The sequence below is a fragment of the Podarcis tiliguerta genome (assembly GCF_965153285.1).
Source record: "Podarcis tiliguerta genome assembly, chromosome: 5".
Taxonomy (NCBI): Eukaryota; Metazoa; Chordata; class Lepidosauria; order Squamata; family Lacertidae; genus Podarcis; species Podarcis tiliguerta.
The window spans coordinates 4073574-4093390 of NC_139538.1; the positions used below are offsets into that span (position 1 = coordinate 4073574).

The 19817-nt window shown below is 48.3% G+C and overlaps 1 protein-coding gene across 7 annotated transcripts in view; it reads left to right on the forward strand.

The window, feature by feature from the left end:
- Positions 1–19817, forward strand: part of ARMC9 (armadillo repeat containing 9) — an 89990-nt gene that overhangs the window by 31860 nt on the left and 38313 nt on the right. For all 7 annotated transcript variants that reach the window (XM_083442060.1, XM_083442062.1, XM_083442063.1 and 4 more), the window contains exons 10-15: positions 4655–4689; positions 6349–6460; positions 10466–10558; positions 11613–11703; positions 15148–15271; positions 18501–18640. In XM_083442060.1, the coding sequence (XP_083298186.1) occupies positions 4655–4689; positions 6349–6460; positions 10466–10558; positions 11613–11703; positions 15148–15271; positions 18501–18640 (595 nt within the window). The remainder of the gene's footprint in view (positions 1–4654; positions 4690–6348; positions 6461–10465; positions 10559–11612; positions 11704–15147; positions 15272–18500; positions 18641–19817) is intronic.

Below are 19817 nucleotides of genomic sequence, written 5' to 3' on the forward strand. Positions count from 1 at the left end.
CGGGCTGCCCACCGTGCCGCCCTCCTGTACATTTGAACTTGGCGCACGCGCGCGTTTAACTTTCCTGACGACCGTTTCCTCGCTCCCTGACGGGGGTGTGGTCACTCCTGCCTCCTGTTCTCCCGCTGCCCGCGCGCCACCTGATCCCGATGCCTGGGACTCCTCCCCCCTACTGCACTCTGGGGGGGACGCTGGTCCTGATTTCCAGCTGCTGCTCTCTGAGTCCCCTCTGGCCCCTTCTTCCCGAGGTGTCTCCTTGGGCACTCCTCTTGCCCTGACTATGGGGGCCCCTTTCTGTGAATCCTCCGAGTCACTGGAAAGACTCAGAGAACTCGGATTGCTGTCATCGCTGACATTTCCTTCGGACTCCTCCCCCTCGCTCTCCATTTCCTCCCTCTCCTGTGCCTCTGCTCCTGAACCCCTGACATTATTATTATTATTATTATTATTATTATTATTATTATTATTATTTATGTGTAGTTTGGGATCGCTGCATTGAAGAAAGGTCCTCCCTTTCTCAGGCACCTAACTTTACAGTCCCAAGTCATCTTGAAAACCCGTAATGCTTCTGTTGTCAGTTACGGATTTGTAGGCAAGGTACTCTGGGAGAATTTCTGGTTTGTTTGTGCCAATTGAAATCGTAAGCTTTTGCTTTGGTCACTTCTTTTTCCTCCTCTTTACTTGCTCTCCTGCCGTCATTGTCCTGGTGCTTTTCTTTGGCCTAAGCCTTGAGCTCCTTCCATCTTGAATCTCCATCCGTTCTGTTTGGATCTGTTTGCTCAGTTTATCCCAAACTCTTCCCCTTCTTGCTTCCAACACTTACATCCCTCTCTCCTCCTTGCAAGTATTTAAACCCCATCTGAAAAAGCTTATCTTTTCTCCTGGACCTTTCTTAACTCTGTTTCCAACTTCTTGTTCCTCCAAATTGTCCTGTTTGATAGATGCTTGTTAAGCCTGTGAGTAGAGTTTGTTCCCTTAATAACCACACAGGACCTTGAGGATGATCTAGAAGCTTATTCTGTTCAAGCTGTTCCCCAGAACAAGCTGCTGGGATTGTATTACACTTGAGTTCCCAGGGCTTAACAGTTCCCACTTGAAGTGGTCTTCAGAGTCCTTGGCTGTTTGAGTCCTCCATATGACAGAGCAATGAGCATGCATGAGTCTTGTGCCTGAGTCTTGTGCGGTCTGCTTATTATTATTATTTTTCACTTTTTCATAATCCTTTTATTTGAGAATAAACATACCATACTTTTCCATGTATAAGATGCCCCCATGTATAAGACGCTTCCTATTTTGGGGGACTCAAATTTGCCGCAGTATCAACCAATCAACACCACCCATTTGATACTGCGGCAAATTTGAGCACAATAGCCGCTAACAGCCACAGCAGCGACCAATCAAAGGCCCACCCTATGCACTACCCATTTATAAGACGCCCCCCATTTTTTAGCATGATTTTTAAAGAAAAAAACTTAGTCTTATACACGGAAAAATACGGTACATCAAAAAACAGTACAAAATCCAAATATCGAGATTACTCTGAATCTCCTGACTTCCCCCCATCCCTTCCATGCGTCCTTTTGATTCTGTTTTCAACTGCATATCCATACTTCTCCAATTTTTCATCTTCCTAAATTATCTATCCATTCTGTTACATTACAAGTGTATTTAAAATCCTGCTAATGTTTTGACCTGTTTACAATGATTTTGTATATACATTATAAACATTTCCCATTCTTTTTAAAATTTCTTGTCTTCTTGATTCCTGATTCCTTCTTGATTTGCCATTTTGGATAGTCCATCAACTTGGTTTGCCATTCTTCTGTTCGGGGCTGTCTCTTCCTTCCATCTCTGGGCTAGTAACACCCTGGTCTGCCATATATATATATATATATATATATGCTTTCGTAGATTTTCACGGGTACAGGAATGCAGGTTTTGGTGTCCTCGGGTGTCTTCCCGTGTAAAAGTTGGGGTGTCTGGGCGACGTTTCGACGAGGTCTCACTCGTCATCTTCAGGCTGGTGCTTTCGGCTTCTTGTTACTGGAACAGAGCAGGATCTCAGTGTTTGAGTTCCTATAAATACTGTTGAGGAGGTGTGGTGTATAGCCTCCAATGTTCTGGGCAGAGAGGAGGTTCCCAGGCTAGTGTGCCTTTTCTTCTTTTGTTCCTTAATTACTTGAGGGATATCTTGAGTGATTTCTTGAGTGATTTCCTGAATCCCACTTAGGTGGGTCATTAGGTGTGGATTAGTTGCTAAAGCCTTCGTGTTTTGAACTCTTGAACTTTGTGAAGAGTTTTTCTGAGAAGATGGCTGTACTGCACTTGGTTGTGCTCTGGCTTGGCTTCGTGTGTAGGGGCGAGCTGTGGTTTTGTGGCCTGTGCCAGCCAGATCTGTGTAGGGATTGCAGGGGGGTGCAGCATCCGGAGGTGCCACCCTGGTTTGGCTACTGGATGGTGTCTGTAATTTATCTGTGGAGAGGGTCTGGGTTTGGGTCTGGTGTGGTTGATTGGTGATGGCGTTCTGTGTGCCTCTGGATCTGGTGTCAGATTTTGTGGGGAGGGCTAATTTCCAGATGTCTGGCAAGCGGGATGTGTCGTCACGCTTGTTCATGTTGTGAGGGTGTTTCTCTATCTCGATGGCTTCCATGATTATTCTCTTGTGGTGATGTTCCATGTTAAAGAGCAATTTGGACTCTGCAAAATTAATTTCGTGTCCTGTTTCTTTCATGTGTTGGAAAAGAGAGGAAGTTTTTTCTTCTTTTTTGACGGCATTCTTGTGTTCTGCGATCCGTGCATTTATTCGTCTGTTTGTTTGTCCAATGTACGTGGCTGGGCAGACTTTGCAGGGTATTTCATAGACCCCTTGGTTTTCCAACTGAATTTTATCCTTTTATCCTCAGAAACCCCAAGGATAAAATTCAGTTGGAAAACCAAGGGGTCTATGAAATACCCTGCAAAGTCTGCCCAGCCACGTACATTGGACAAACAAACAGACGAATAAATGCACGGATCGCAGAACACAAGAATGCCGTCAAAAAAGAAGAAAAAACTTCCTCTCTTTTCCAACACATGAAAGAAACAGGACACGAAATTAATTTTGCAGAGTCCAAATTGCTCTTTAACATGGAACATCACCACAAGAGAATAATCATGGAAGCCATCGAGATAGAGAAACACCCTCACAACATGAACAAGCGTGACGACACATCCCGCTTGCCAGACATCTGGAAATTAGCCCTCCCCACAAAATCTGACACCAGATCCAGAGGCACACAGAACGCCATCACCAATCAACCACACCAGACCCAAACCCAGACCCTCTCCACAGATAAATTACAGACACCATCCAGTAGCCAAACCAGGGTGGCACCTCCGGATGCTGCACCCCCCTGCAATCCCTACACAGATCTGGCTGGCACAGGCCACAAAACCACAGCTCGCCCCTACACACGAAGCCAAGCCAGAGCACAACCAAGTGCAGTACAGCCATCTTCTCAGAAAAACTCTTCACAAAGTTCAAGAGTTCAAAACACGAAGGCTTTAGCAACTAATCCACACCTAATGACCCACCTAAGTGGGATTCAGGAAATCACTCAAGAAATCACTCAAGATATCCCTCAAGTAATTAAGGAACAAAAGAAGAAAAGGCACACTAGCCTGGGAACCTCCTCTCTGCCCAGAACATTGGAGGCTATACACCACACCTCCTCAACAGTATTTATAGGAACTCAAACACTGAGATCCTGCTCTGTTCCAGTAACAAGAAGCCGAAAGCACCAGCCTGAAGATGACGAGTGAGACCTCGTCGAAACGTCGCCCAGACACCCCAACTTTTACACGGGAAGACACCCGAGGACACCAAAACCTGCATATATATATATATATATATATATATAGCATCCCTTTGTCCTTAAATTCATAAAACAAGATTGCATACTGGGGATCTCTTAGCAGACCGTATAATTAATCTGCAGTAAGTAATCTTGAGTGAAATCTATCTGAGGCCAGATTTGTGGGCAGTGGTGGTGCTAGCCTGATGGAATTCCCTCTCCAGACTTTTAGAAACCTCAGCTAGGCTTCTTGTCTTTAGGTCTTTAAAATACCCCCTCCCTCAAAACTTTTGGATTATGATGAGGGTGCCCTCCTCCCTCTCCATTTCATGATAATGATCAATGGTGATTTTTATTTTTTGCTTATTTCACTGATTAGCAGTTTTTTTTTTGCAGTGCCTTTATCATCCTAGATCTTTTATGGTGTTTTTCAATTTATCACAACTGCCTTGGATGCAAGCTACATTTTTAATAAAGGTTTCCAAACTGTATTTTGGAAGAGTATTGGTAGCCATGAGAAAAACCCAAGGTTTGGTTTGGCCTTAGTCTTTTTCTCTCTCTCTCTCGAACCTACCAAAGTGATGCAGACACAAAACCCCAAACATAAACTAAATAAAAGAATGTAAGTTTTACCACCACCCCATCTTTTCTTCCCCAACCTTATATTGCATACAGCACTAATGTCTCACAACAAATGTAACTGATTTGTAGAAAACACAACCTGAAAAAGAGACAATGCACGTACTTTGGTAAACCAAGAAAATCTTGATTAATTTTTTTAAATCTCCCTTTCTCCCTGTCTCTCTGTTTTTTAACTACAGGCCTCAACAATGTTAAGAGCATCGTTAGTTCCTGTGTAAGTAATTTTCTTTTAAATTTGTTATTCTTTTTTTAAAAAAGCATAATTTGGGCAGTAACCTGAAATGCACTGAGAAGTCAAAGCTGAAATGGAGACTCCTTTCATTCATCTGACCCTCTTGGAAGTGAGCAGGGCTGTCTTAAGCATATGCAGTGCCAGGGTGCAAAGATCCGCCCAGTGCCCCCCCCCCCCCCGTTGCCCAGTCCCAGGCACGCAGTGTTGGGATACTGCCAGGGAGACAAAGTCCATCTTGACCTCCACGTCGTCTCCGGACGTCCATCGATCTCCCGTAGACATGCAATATCAGCAATTAGCGACACGAGCTCTAGAAATAGCTTCCCACATTCTAGAGCCGATGCACGCTCTTATCAGCAGATATGCACAGCGAAAGATGCAGTCAGGAGAGCATTATATAGAAGTTTATTCAGTGTTGATCAGAACAAAGAAAAACACGACTGCCTGCTTGAGAGTTTCCGGCAGAGAGAGAGAAACGAAAGCAAAGACACAACATAAACATCCTGTGAAAACAGGAAATACGCAGACTCTGTGACTCAAAGCCTGCTCCCTCTTAAGGTGGAACAGAAATATCCTAACAGCGCGAAGCTGGAGGTTGGAGCTGGCCAGCCGCCTCAGCATCTCTCTGGCTCAGTCGCCCCCGAACTTGCGGTGCAGAGCCCGTCGCAGCGCTCCGACCAACGAACGGGCTCTTCCCCGGACTCAACTCTCGGTCCCCAGACTCTCGGCCTGGTGCCCCTGAGAACCCAGCGCTTGGGTGCCCCGTACCCCTGGCACCTATGGGTAAGACGGCCCTGGAAGTGAGTGTACTCCACAACTTCCTGTCCTTCTAATCCCACTTGAGTGGAAACCAGTCTGGGGTAACCTGAAAAAGTAGTTGCAAGCTTGTGTCAGTGGTGGTCATAGGGGTGCTTGAAACAATCGAAACCTTTCAGACACAGTGGGTCGCAGGGCAGAGGATCACGGGACTGTGCTTATCTGTAAAGGAGCAGAGTCTGCATCTTGGGATGGAGCTAACCCTAATGTCTGGGGACATACTGTGCACTAAGTCAGACAAAAGCGGTAAGCCTCTGTGGACTGTACCACTTCAAAAGGCAGGTGGGCATTCACATGATGTAATGTTCCTCCTTGGAAAAAAATTAAATCCCTGCACACGGAAAGCTAGCAGGTCATGGAGATGGGTTTTTAGCCCTGCCTTAGAAGAAGAAGGAGTTTGGATTTGATATCCCGCCTTTCACTCCCCTTAAGGAGTCTCAAAGCAGCTAACAATCTCCTTTCCCTTCCTCCCCCACAACAAACACTCTGTGAGGTGAGTGGGGCTGAGAGACTTCAGAGAAGTGTGACTGGCCCAAGGTCACCCAGCAGCTGCAGGTGGAGGAGCGGGGAAGCGAACCCAGTTCACCAGATTACGAGTCCACCACTCTTAACCACTATACCACGCTGGCTACCTTTCCCTTACCTTTTTATGTGTAAGAATTCATTTTTTAATATGGAGGTATATTCAGACCTTTGATCTGAAGTGGTTCATTCCTTGCACAGGTTTTCCATCTCCAAATGTCTCACTCGGCTGGATCAACGTGCAACTTTGAAAGAAATCACTATGCTTTTCATGAGTGCATCTTTTCTCATTTTGCCATGCAGGAAAATGCAGGAGGTGCCGCTCTTGCCATCTTTGGATTACGAGAAGCTAAAGAAAGACCTGGTTGAAGGGAGCGACCGCCTGAAAACCTTCTTGCTGCAGGCATTGCGCTGGGTGGGTGAGCTAGAGAACAGAGAGGTGCATCTCTTGCAAGGAATATGACGTCACCCCGTCCTCACCAAAAGATGTTGCAGCATTCCAAGTCCTGGATATTAATTGGCCTCTCTTGCCAAATTTGACTGTCCCAAATTCTGCTTGCTGTTGTCTTTGGGCTGCACTGCCTCACCCTGTTTGACTTTCAGGGTTGAGAATTCACTCTGGCCCCTTTCCAGTCTTTGAACATGCAGAGGGGAAATTTGAATTCCATGTCACAGAAAACCATTTGAGTAGCTGAAAAGGGAGGTTGGTTAAGGGGGGAAATGGAGAGGCTTCATGTGACGTAGCACCCACTGAGATTAAGTTTGAGCAGCAGAGATTGCTGGCTGGTACAGTGGAAGTGGGAGGGCAGAAGGCGGAGAAACCGGGAGGAGGGGGAGCCAGAGACACGGACAGGCGGAGCCAACTACCGTATTTTTCGCCCTATAGGACGCACTTTTTCCCCTCCAAAAATGAAGGGGAAATCTATGTGCGTCCTATGGGGTGAATGCAGGCTTTCGCTGAAGCTTGGAGATCGAGAGGGGTGGGTGCGCACCGACCCCTCTCGCTCTCCAGGCTTCAGGAAGACATCCGCAGCCTAGTTCCTGCAGGGCTGTCTAGGCTGCGGATAGCAGCCTGCTTCCCGGAGCACCGGGCTCGCTGAAAGCAGAGCGCCCGGCGCTTCGGGAACACATCCGCAGCCTAGGCAGCCCTGCGGGAGAGCGCCCCGCACGCCGGGCAAACATAGGCCAGCCTCACAAGCTCGGGGGACAGCAGGGAGGCGCAGCGCCGCCATCCCGCTGTTCCTCGATCTGGTTCAGTTTCCCCGACCTGGTTTTGGGGGGGAAATAAAGGAAAAAATGTTTTCCTTTATTTCCCCCCCAAAAAACTAGGTGTGTCCTATGGGACGGAGCGTCCTATGGGACGAAAAATACGGTAAGTTGAGTTTTGCCCCATCCTGCTCCCTGCTCAGTTTCACAAGGGCAGCACAGAGACTAAGGAAGGGGAGGAAGCTGACAGGCAGGGCAATTCCCTGAACTGGTTACAAATAAGAAGGCAGGCAGGTGTGAACAGGGGCGGATGAAGGGGGGTGCGGTGGGTGCAGGCCGCCCTGGGTATCACCACGGGGGGGGGGGGGGACAAAATGCTGGGCGGCACTCACCACAGGACCTGCAGCGCGCCCAAGCCACACGTGTCTCCTGGGAGAGACACAGTGGCTTGGGCGTGTGCAGGCTCTGCTCTGCCCAAACGGTCTGCCCGTTGCCTCTTCCCCCCCCCAGCTGTAGGGCAGCTGAGTGGGAGGAGGCAGACAGGCTCTGGAGGCCCCACGGTGCACCCTGCCCCTATGGGCGACCTGTGCCGCCCCAGGCACACTGCCCCAGGTGCCCGAGAGCTAGTGTGGTGTAGTGGTTAAGAGCGGTGGACTCGTAATCTGGTGAACCGGGTTCGCTTCCCTGCTCCTCCACATGCAGCTGCTGGGTGACCTTGGGCTAGTCACGCTTCTCTGAAGTCTCTCAGCCCCACTCACCTCACAGAGTGTTTGATGTGGGGGGGGAAGGGAAGCTAAAAAAGCCAATGCAATTCTGGGCTGCATCAATAGGAGTATAGCATCTAGATCAAGGGAAGTAATAGTGCCACTGTATTCTGCTCTGGTCAGACCTCACCTGGAGTACTGTGTCCAGTTCTGGGCACCACAGTTCAAGAAGGACACTGACAAACTGGAACGTGTCCAGAGGAGGGCAACCAAAATGGTTCAAGGCCTGGAAACGATGCCTTATGAGGAACGGCTAAGGGAGCTGGGCATGTTTAGCCTGGAGAAGAGGTGGTTAAGGGGTGATATGATAGCCATGTTCAAATATATAAAAGGATGTCACATAGAGGAGGGAGAAAGGTTGTTTTCTGCTGCTCCAGAGAAGCGGACACGGAGCAATGGATCCAAACTACAAGAAAGAAGATTCCACCTAAACATTAGGAAGAACTTCCTGACAGTAAGAGCTGTTCGACAGTGGAATTTGCTGCCAAGGAGTGTGGTGGAGTCTCCTTCTTTGGAGGTCTTTAAGCAGAGGCTTGACAACCATATGTCAGGAGTGCTCTGATGGTGTTTCCTGCTTGGCAGGGGGTTGGACACGATGGCCCTTGTGGTCTCTTCCAACTCTATGATTCTATGATTCTAGGAGATTGTGAGCCACTTTGAGACTCCTTTGGGTAGGGATAAAGCAGGATATCAAATCCAGACTCCTCTTCTTCTTCGTCTTCTTCTTCTTCTTTCTCCACCGCTGGGTGTGAACTGGGTAAGGGCAGACTGCCATCAGTGGGGCAGTGAGCCCTAACGAACCAGCTTCCAGTTGATGCAGGGCTGGTGCTGCTTCCTAGAGCATCCATCCTTCCCTTGTTCGACCCAATTGGCAAGGAACAGAGCAATCAAGCTGATGACCTTGGAGGGAAGGTGGACCTTCTCTCAAAATGTTCCTACATTGTTGCTGCCTAGACCCTCTCACAAGTCTCTCATTTTAGTGTAATTCTGAGTGAGGAGGGCTTTATTTTATTTTTTAACCAAAAGAAGAAGAAAAATCTGAGTTTCTTTGGATGCTGAATTCTCAGCCCAGTACTAGTTTATGTATTTTTGGTGTAAATGCAGAAGGTCTACACCTTTGGCAAGCTACATAACTCCTGCTGTTTAGAAGAGTGAGGCAGCTACCTCGGTGGCAGTAGTTGTGGGTAGGGGCCAAGAGTGGTGGTGAGATGTTGGAGGATAGAGCTGTACGTACCATGCATGGCCTGGCCTGCAACCCACAAGCTAGCCTTCTTCCATAAGTTGAAAGGAATGAGGTTGCTGCCCTATTGCCAGCATCAATGTAGGACTGAACTGCAAGCCTGGTTGGCTTCTGTAGGATTTGGTAGTGGGTGTCATCTTGACTTCGGCCTCAGCTAACAAAATGTCTTGAGCCGGCCCTGGAGGATGATTGTTTAGCAGAGAAGGATGATGAGGAAGTGCTGTCTGGAGGCGGTTGGAGGATGGATGGCGGCTAACAGATTGAGGTTGAATCCTGACAAGACAGAAGTACTGTTTTTGGGGGACAGGAGGCAGGCAGATGTGGAGGACTCCCTGGTCCTGAATGGGGTAACTGTGCCCCTGAAGGACCAGGTGCGCAGCCTGGGAGTCATTTTGGACTGACAGCTGTCCATGGAGGCACAGGTCAATTCTGTGTCCAGGGCAGCTGTTTACCAGCTCCATCTGGTACGTAGGCTGTGACCTTATCTGCCTGCGGACTGCCTCGCCAGAGTGGTGCATGCTCTGGTTATCTCCCGCTAGGACTACTGCAATGCGCTCTACGTGGCGCTACCTTTGAAGGTGACCCGGAAACTACAACTAATCCAGAATGCAGCAGCTAGACTGGTGACTGGGAGCGGCCGCCGAGACCATATAACACTGGTCCTGAAAGACCTACATTGGCTCCCAGTACGTTTCCGAGCACAATTCAAAGTGTTGGTGCTGACCTTTAAAGCCCTAAATGGCTTCAGTCCTGTATACCTGAAGGAGCGTCTCCACCCCCATCGTTCTGCCCGGACACTGAGGTCCAGCTCCGAGGGCCTTCTGGCGGTTCCCTCACTGCGAGAGGCCAAGTTACAGGGAACCAGGCAGAGGGCCTTCTCGGTGGTGGCGCCCGCCCTGTGGAACGCCCTCCCATCAGATGTCAAAGCGATAAACAACTACCTGACATTCAGAAGACATCTGAAGGCAGCCCTGTTCAGGGAAGTTTTTAATATGTGACATTTTAGTGTATTTTTCATCTTTGTTGGAAGCCGCCCAGAGTGGCTGGGGAAACCCAGCCAGATGGGCGGGGTACAAATAATAAATTATTATTATTATTATTATTATTATTATTATTATTATTATTACTGCCTTCTTGTGCCTAAATAATTTCTCTAATTATAGATGATAGCTGTGCGCTTGATGCTTGTTCCTCCGTGCTTCTTTTATAGCGCCTGACAACATCCCATCCTGGTGAGCAGAGAGACACCGTTCTCCAGGCTTATATCAACAACGATCTTCTGGACTGCTACAGCAATGTCCAGGTGAGCATTGGCCATCAGTGGGAGATCAGTGGGAGAGCCCACAGCTAGCTTTCTGGGAATGCCAGTGTCAGAAGGTGCTGGCACAGGAAGCCACCCATCGAAGGCACAAGGCACATCAGAACCGGCTTTCTTGGGAAGAAGAGGGTCTGCTTAGAAGCAGAGAAACTTGGTGGCTGGGCTAAATATTGTTACTCTGCCTGGAAGATCAGGCCACACAAGTTCCCACTTGAAAACTGCTTGTTGTTGGAATAACACCACAGGCCTTAGCTCAGTGCAGCCCAGTTTCTTGTTCCTGCTTCCTGCCCTTTCCTCCTGGATCCCTGCTCACGCCCTGCCCTTGGAAAACCCCACACACCTTTCGACTGCTCTCCTGTGTCCTTGGATTTGCCTCACAGATACGGGAACCACCCTCTTCTAGATTGCCTCACTGGGCCTCACCCCAGCTTCTTCGTTTCTAGGGTGCCCTGATATCTGACTGCTACCTTAACCCTCCTGAGTTTAGTCAGCCCCCTGTCCTAGGAATCTAGCTCCCCGCAAGCCAGCATCAGACGAGGGCGTGGCACCCATTTGCCTAATAATCAGCAGAGATGCCTCTCTTTGTACAACTCAGCTACTTGTGACACAGTCTTTGCCGAGATATATATCTCATTGAGATATATCTATGTTGTTGTTGTTGTTTAGTCGTTTAGTCGTGTCCGACTCTTCGTGACCCCATGGACCAGAGTACGCCAGGCACTCCTGTCTTCCACTGCCTCCCACAGTTTGGTCAGATTCATGTTTGTAGCTTCAAGAACACTGTCTAACCATCTCGTCCTCTGTCGTCTCCTTCTCCTTGTGCCCTCCATCTTTCCCAGCATCAGGGTCTTTTCCAGGGAGTCTTCTCTTCTCATGAGGTGGCCAAAGTATTGGAGCCTCAGCTTCACGATCTGTCCTTCCAGTGAGCACTCAGGGCTGATTTCCTTAAGAATGGATGTGTTTGATCTTCTTGAGATATATCTATAGATAGATATAATTTCAAGACTCAAGCACTGAATTGTCTTTTTGTCTCCTGCAGAGAAGCGTGTTAATGCTAATACAGTCAAAGAGCGAGGTTGTCCGTCAATATACAGCCAGGCTTATCAATGCATTTGCTTCACTGGCTGAAGGTAAGAAGAGAATGGCTACCAAGGTAGCTGTTTTTCAACTCTGTTGGCTCGTAGTATTTACAGTGGTACCTCGGGTTAAGTACTTAATTTTTTCCAGAGGTCCGTTCTTAACCTGAAACTGTTCTTAACCTGAAGCACCACTTTAGCTAATGGGGCCTCCTGCTGTCGCTGCACCGCTGGAGCACAATTTCTGTTCTCATCCTGAAGCAAAGTTCTTAACCTGAAGCACTATTTCTGGGTTAGCAGAGTCTGTTACCTGAAGCGTATGTAACCTGAAGCATCTGTAACCTGAGGTACCACTGTATATGTAAGTGTCCTAATGGGTTGTGTCAGTGCTTAAGGTAAGGTAAATGACCCCCAGACGGTTAAGTCCAGTCAAAGGCGACTGTGGGACGCGACACACATTTTGCTTCAGGCCAAGGGAGCCAGTGCTTAAGACCCATTGCTGGCAAGGAAGTGGAACACACCAGTCAGTCTGAAGCTATCATAGAAACCCACCATATATTGAATCTGAGCATCAGCCCACCAAGCTCAGTATTGTATACACCAGAGGTGGCTGTCCTGCAGGCCTCTAGCTGTTGCTTGACTCTTACCCCAGCCAGCCAATAGGCAATGGTCAGGGGCGATGGGAGTTGCAGTCCATCAACATGTGGAGGGGCCACAGGTTAGCCATCCCAGTCTACACTGACAAGCAGCAGTGCTCCAGGATCAGAGATGAGGACTTTCGCAGACATGGAATGGCATAGCACCCTCTGCATGCAGAGTATGCATACTTCCACCGAGGTGCAATGAAGAGGTGGTCCCTGTTAGTGATGAATTGCCCGTATAGCAGGTCTTGGGAGCCAAACAGCAGGCAGGGGAGGGGATTGGTTTTCTTAAGCTCACATGGTTTCCAGCCCAGGAGGAGACTTGGCTGTAATGCAGGCTCTCTCCTCCAATAAGTACCTGACTTGCAGGCCTGTTGGATGAGGCCTTTTATTACGTGGCAAACTCAGAGCGATTTTAGTATCGATAGAATTGTCACATTCACAATTATTTTCAGCATCCCTAAATTAATACTACTACTACTACTAATGATAAGGGATGCGGGTGGTGCTGTGGGTAAAGCCTCAGTGCCTAGGACTTGCTGATCGTAAGGTCGGCGGTTCGAATCCCCGCGGCGGGGTGAGCTCCCGTTGCTCCGTCCCTGCTCCTGCCCACCTAGCAGTTCGAAAGCACCCCTAAGTGCAAGTAGATAAATAGGTGCCGCTTTATAGCGGGAAGGTAAATGGCGTTTCCGTGTGCGGCGCTGGTGCTGGCTCGCCAGATGCAGCTTCGTCACGCTGGCTACGTGACCCGGAAGTGTCTTCGGACGGCGCCGGCTCCCGGCCTCTTGAGCGAGATGAGCGCACAACCCTAGAGTCGGACACAACTGGCCCGTACGGGCAGGGGTACCTTTACTTTTTTTACTAATGATAATAGGTGGCTTCCAGCGCAAACATAATAAAACGCCAGACATTAAGAACTTGCCTTCAGATGTCTTCTAAAAAGTTGTGTAGTTCTTTATCTCCTTGACATCTGATGGCTTCAGTTTGTGCCCTTTATGCCTTTTTGTGGGAAACTGGCGTAAAGCAGTGAAGGCACTCTGAGATGGCAGGACATAAGGACGGGCAGCCTGGTGTGTGGTGCAGTGTGATGCAGAGATATGTGGCATCAAGGTCTGTGGCTGGACTGCGCTGTAGATCTTGCAGTTTGACGGAATGCCATTGCACGGGGCATCTGCCAGCCAGCATCTTGGATGAAACCATATACAGTGGTACCTCGTGTTATGTACCACCCTCCTCACAAATGCTTCGGGTTATATGCTCTGCTAACCCGTAAATAGATGCCCCTTGTTGCGAACTTTGCCCCGGGATGCGAGCGGAAGTCGCGTTCTGGCGGCGCAGCAGCAACGGGAGGCACCATTAGTGAAAGCGCACCTCGTGTTATGAGCAGTTTCCGGTTACGAATGGACCTCCGGAACTGATTAAGTACGTAACACGAGTTACCACTGTATGTGCAGCCTGGCTACTCAATGGCACAGCCGAGATTCTTTGGTGCATGTGCAGACACGCATGCAGATCTTGGCTTGAGATTGGAGGAGAAGCTTAAGATTATGGGGCAGGGTGCTTGTGGGAAAAGAGTCCAAACAACGTTCATTGTTATTGTGCCTGGAAGTTCATTGTGTGGAAGTTCATCATCTTTTGTCCCTATTGAGGGCTTGTTTAAAGTCCAGCTCCTTGGTGGGTGCTCTAGAGGTGTATTGACTGCAGAAGAAGAACTGGAAAGCACGCGAGACAGTACTTTTATTGGGTCAAAGGGCATCCGGAAGTGCTGGAAGCAGGCTTTTAAATTGCACAAAACTTGATTTCATCAGATGTAGGGTTTCCCATAAAACAGAGGGCAGGGAGGTGACGTTGGGTGCTGAGGCAGCTGTAAGGCCAATAGAAAGAGAATAAATGTTTAAAGAGAGACTCTTACGTTTGCCCAGGTACAGCTGATTTGCCTTCTAAATTCTTTATTGCCTTTATATATGGGCTTTCTGTCAATTCAGCCAAGGCGGCTCACAGTTTTAAAATGATGGTTTACCATTTAATATAGATCTTACGAAAGGGAAAGGGGGCAGTGAGGTTAGAGGAAAGTAATTAAATCTAAGCTCTGTGACCAATGAATGAAACAGTCCTGGGAGGGAAGGATCACATGGCAGCTGGCCTAGCCGGGTGGATGAAGTGGGGGCTCACTCTCCCAGCAATCCCTCGGATGCCACCTGGTGGGAGTGGCTCCTAGTGGGGATGGTTATTAGACAGAAGGAGACAGATGACACGGTTCTAGCCAAGCCAGTGGAAGAGGCCTTGTAGCCTCACCTCTGAGAGCCAGTGTGGTGTAGTGGTTGAGAGCGGTAGTCTTGTAATCTGGTGAACCGGGTTCGCGTCTCCGCTCCTCCACATGCAGCTGCTGGGTGACCTTGGGCCAGTCACACTTCTCTGAAGTCTCTCAGCCCCACTCACCTCACAGAGTGTTTGTTGTGGGGGAGGAAGGGAAAGGAGAATGTTAGCTCCTTAAAGGGAGTGAAAGGCGGGATATCAAATCCAAACTCTTCTTCTCTCCAATGCAACCAAGTGGAATGGCCAAGTGGAGGTGGGGGCAGTTCGTGGAGAAGACTTGGTCTTAGCCAGGCCAATTGCTGTTCCACTTTTCCCTCTGATGCAGCCAAGGTTATCCTCAAGTTCTGGTTGTAGAAATGGTCTGTCCGTTCGCAGCAATGCACAAGAAAGAGAATCAAGATCCAAGGGGGGAAACCCAGCAAGGGTAATATAAACAATTTGGGATGAATCTTGCAAGAATCGTTTAGAAACTGTATCTCAGGGGCCTGTTCCTTCCCCGAGATGCTCTCCTCTGTCTCATTCTTCGCCCTGTTTTATCCAGGCCGAATCTACCTTTCCCAGAATCCCCGGCTGCTCCGAATGCTGGAAGAAAGGCTGAAAGCCGAAGACAAGTATTCCCTTACCCGAGAGAACGTCCTGGGGGCTTTGCAGAAACTCAGCCTCAGGTGATGAAAGCAGAGGGGCCCTGCTGGCGGCAGGAAAGGAAATGCAGGCTTGTTAGGTTGCATTCAGGGACGAAAGAAGGCCTGATTTTCATATAACTGTCATCAGAGCACTCCAGAGCTGATGACAGGAGCATCGCTTAGAGCCGGAGGAGGAAGAGAGCTCAGAGGGAGCTTGGTTGGCAAAGTGATTTGCCTTTTCCCGCATAATCATCCTCAACTTACGCATCCCTTTATCTCATTTTAGTGATCATTGCGCATACTTCTTGATATTTATACAGACAGAACATTAAAACAAACCATATTGGGGAGAAATACGTACGTGAACCATGCATCCTCATTACACACTTTGGGAAAAATATATTATGCCAAACAATAGAGGATTGATTAAAGCAGTAGACTTGTGAAAGTAACCTTTTTAAAGCCTTTTTTAAGCAGGCTTCCTCAAACTCGGCCCTCCAGATGTTTTTTAGCCTACAACTCCCATGATCCCTAGCTAGCAGGACCAGTGGTCAGGGATGATGGGAATTGTAGTCTCAACACATCTGGCGGGCCAAGTTTGAGGAAGCCTGCCTTAGAGAGAATCAGTGACATGATATCTAACAAAGAAATAAACATACTTGACTGAACAATTATCTGTTATTCTTAAATATAAAGTGATTATATGATGCAAATCTTATAATCCAGGGAGGGGCTAGATTTGTTGTCTTTTGCACTGAAATGTAGCCTGCTCCACTGTTGAACTTATGTTACTGTCAGAAAGTTATTTCTGATGTTTAGTTGGAATCTCCTTTCTTGTAACTTGAATCCAACAGTTTGGGTCCCACCCTCTGGAGCGGCAGAAAAAAAGCTTCTACATCTTTCATGTGACGGCCCTTTAGATCAGTTCCTCCTTGTTAGTGAGGCCCAGGTCCAAGATAGAAGATCCCCTTGTTACTTCTTCCGCCTTCTGGGAAATGAGCTAGACATGCAGGCCTTTTTGCAAGGGGCCTTCCGCAGCCTAGGACTGGCCACTGAGAAGGCCCTGCTGTGTATAGTTGAGACAGTGGGGGACGGAGGAGACCCAACAGGGCCTTCATTCATTTATTGACTCCAAGAGCAGCTTCACACAGGAAGAGGCGGTCCTTAAGGTATCCTGGCAGTGGCAGAGGAAGGAGTGGGGCACACCAGGCCGCACTTACCTTGGGGGCGACACACCAGACCCAAAGGTGCAGCACCTTCCAGTCCCACACCTATTGCCTCCCCCTCAGCTGTCCCCAAAAGGCAGCGCTGGGCTGGTACCTGCCCTCTAGGTGGAGGACTCCTGGGAGGGACGCAGCTTCGGTGGCACACCCCGCCCCCAGAATGTCCCACCCTGTGGAGTGGCGCTTGCGGGCGCCCATCCCTGGTGCCACTGGGACTCCCTACGCCACTGTATCCTGGTCCCGGACTGTTTGGGGCACTGTGAATTCGGATTTGAAAGCCAGTTCTGAGCCAGCGTAGCTGAAACAGCACTAGGGTGACAATTGTCAAGGGAGGGGGGCCGCTTTCCCGAGTCCTCCCTCCAAGCTACTAATCAGTCACACGCAGGCACCAAACGGGTTACCAGGCTTTATTGGCTAGCACCAGCTACAGAACATGAAACAGCAAGTCTAAAACACGGTGTTTTCTCTCCCTTCCCTGGCAGGTAGTAATAATAATAATAATAATAATAGTAGTAGTAGTAATAATAATAATAATAATAGTAATAATAATAATAATAATAATACAGTGGTGCCTCGCAAGACGAAATTAATTCGTTCTGCGAGTCTCTTCGTCTAGCGGTTTTTTTGTCTTGCGAAGCAACCCTATTAGCGGATTAGCACTATTAGCGGTTTAGCGGCTATTAGCGGCTATTAAAGGCTTAGCGGATTAGCGGATTAGCTGCTAAAAGGCTATTAGCGGTTTAGCGGCTTAGAAAAAGGGGGTGGGGAGCGGAAAAAAATCTCAAGACTCGCAAGACATTTTCGTCTTGCGAAGCAAGCCCCTAGGGAAATTCGTCCTGCGAAGTGCATCGAAAAACGGAAAACCCTTTCGTCTAGCGGGTTTTCCGTCTTGCGAGGCATTCGTCTTGCGGGGCACCACTGTAATAATAATAATTTATCATTTATACCCCGCCCATCTGGCTGAGTCTCCCTAGCCACTCTGGGCGGCTCCCAATCAAATGTTAAAAACAGTACAGCAAAGATTTATAGGGGCTGGGGAATGCTGGCAACCAGCCAGCCCCATTGCATATTCCCACTTTGGGGACTAATTGTTACCAAATGCCTGACCCTCCCTCTCCAGCAATACTTGCTCACAGGATCACTACTTCATGACAATAACGATCCGACTGCCTTCCTCCTTGGCTGCTATGTCTGTGGCAGCTGAAGCTTGCAATCTTTTTGAAAAGCAGCAGGGGCACAAATGTTTGTATCCAACTTTGGAATCATTGTGTTTGAATGTTTCTCAGCTGCCTCCTTCGTTCGTTGGGGGGCGGAATATGTTAGGTCACGTGCGTTCAGAGTACATTGAGTTTTGAGTAATTGGCAGGAGTGTCCACTGGTGGCACCTTACGCCAAGCAGAGTAAGCTGGGTGAGGAAAGAGTTAAATAAGCCAAGGGCCTGTCTGGAGAAAGGAGAAAATAGGCCCCAGCATTATCAGCTGCTGCAATAACCATAAATACATCCCTTCATTAGCTCTTTTTATGGGTCATGGTTTATTTTAGCATTTGAAGAAAGGGGTGAGAGCGACGGAGGCATAAAGAAGGGAGTGAAACATTAACTGCCTTGCTATCGGGACTATTTATGGCTTCGTAGCTTAAAAACAGAAAAAAAAGCCCCAACTTTCCTTCTGGGTTCCTTCTTCTCACCCTGATAACTGATTTAGGGCTATTTCATGGGACCACTTTGTACACAGTTTAAGACATCATGAGCTGGCTTTTCCTGCAGTTAGCATGCGGAGCAGTCTTGTGAAATGCTCCACTGTGCGATGGGATCACAATGTGCCACAAATTAGCTATTCCAGGAGATTGTATCTTGCAAATTTTCTCACTGGATGCAAGCTAAGTGGAGGTGATGGATTTCAAGTGGCAGACTTTTGAATGTTAAGAGGAGCCCTGCAGAATCGGGTCAGAGGTCCATCTACCTCAGCATCCTGTTCTCACAGAGATTATTAATTGATTATTAAGAATAATCAACAAACAAATGTTTTTCGCTGTCTTTGAATTCCCAGGCGGGCTCTGCAGTCGACTATGATCAAAGATGGGCTTATCCTGTGGTTGGTGGATGCACTAAAAGATACAGACAGCATGTCCGATTATACTTTGGCCTACTCCGTAGCCTTGCTCATGAACCTCTGCCTTCGGAGCTCAGGTATCTTTCAGTTTGTGTAAGGAAATATTATGTGCAGCAGGGATGGGAGACCTTTTTTTTAGCCTGGGGACTGCATTTCCCCATGGTGAGCTTTCTGGGGTGGGGTGGGGCACATCCCAGTGGGGAGGGGGCCCTGAGGCAGGAATCGGTGGGGCAAAGGCCTTTCAATAACACCCATGTCCAGTTCTGGGCACCACAGTTCAAGAAGGACACTGACAAACTGGAACGTGTCCAGAGGAGGGCAACCAAAATGGTCAAAGGCCTGGAAATGATGCCTTATGAGGAATGACTAAGGGAGCTGGGCATGTTTAGCCTGGAGAAGAGGAGGTTAAGGGGTGATATGATAGCCATGTTCAAATATATAAAAGGATGTCACCTAGAGGAGGGAGAAAGGTTGTTTTCTGCTGCTCCAGAGAAGCGGACACGGAGCAATGGATCCAAACTACAAGAAAGAAGATTCCACCTAAACATTAGGAAGAACTTCCTGACAGTAAGAGCTGTTCGACAGTGGAATTTGCTGCCAAGGAGTGTGGTGGAGTCTCCTTCTTTGGAGGTCTTTAAGCAGAGGCTTGACAACCATATGTCAGGAGTGCTCTGATGGTGTTTCCTGCTTGGCAGGGGGTTGGACTCGATGGCCCTTGTGGTCTCTTCCAACTCTATGATTCTATTCTATGTCAAAGGTGGCCTAATAGGACTTGGGTTAGTTTGCTCAGATGTCTGTTGGGAATTGGTTTGGAAACACAGTGCGGATAAAATGGCTTGTATATTATCCAAATTGGATCAGGTAAGCAGAGAGTGGGAAAGACTCAACCCTAGACAATGCTGACCTAGTGCCAGCACAAGAGGTTTTGCTGCCTGAAGCAAATTGCAGTCCTGCTCCTGGTTCCTAATAATAGCCAACCTCTTTGGCACCTGAGGCAGAAAACCCCACAAGCACCTCCCACCCTCCCTGGTGCCTTCTACTGAGCCAGACCATTAGCACATCCAACTCAGTAGCATTTACTTCTGTGGTAGCCAAAATGATGTCTTCCAGCTTTTCCCTCAGGTATCTGGTAGACCACTGTCAGAGCAGGATGCTAGGCTAGATGGGTAATAATAATAATAATGATGATGATGATGATGATGATGTATTATTTATACCCCACCCATCTGGCTGGGCTTCCCCAGCCACTCTGGG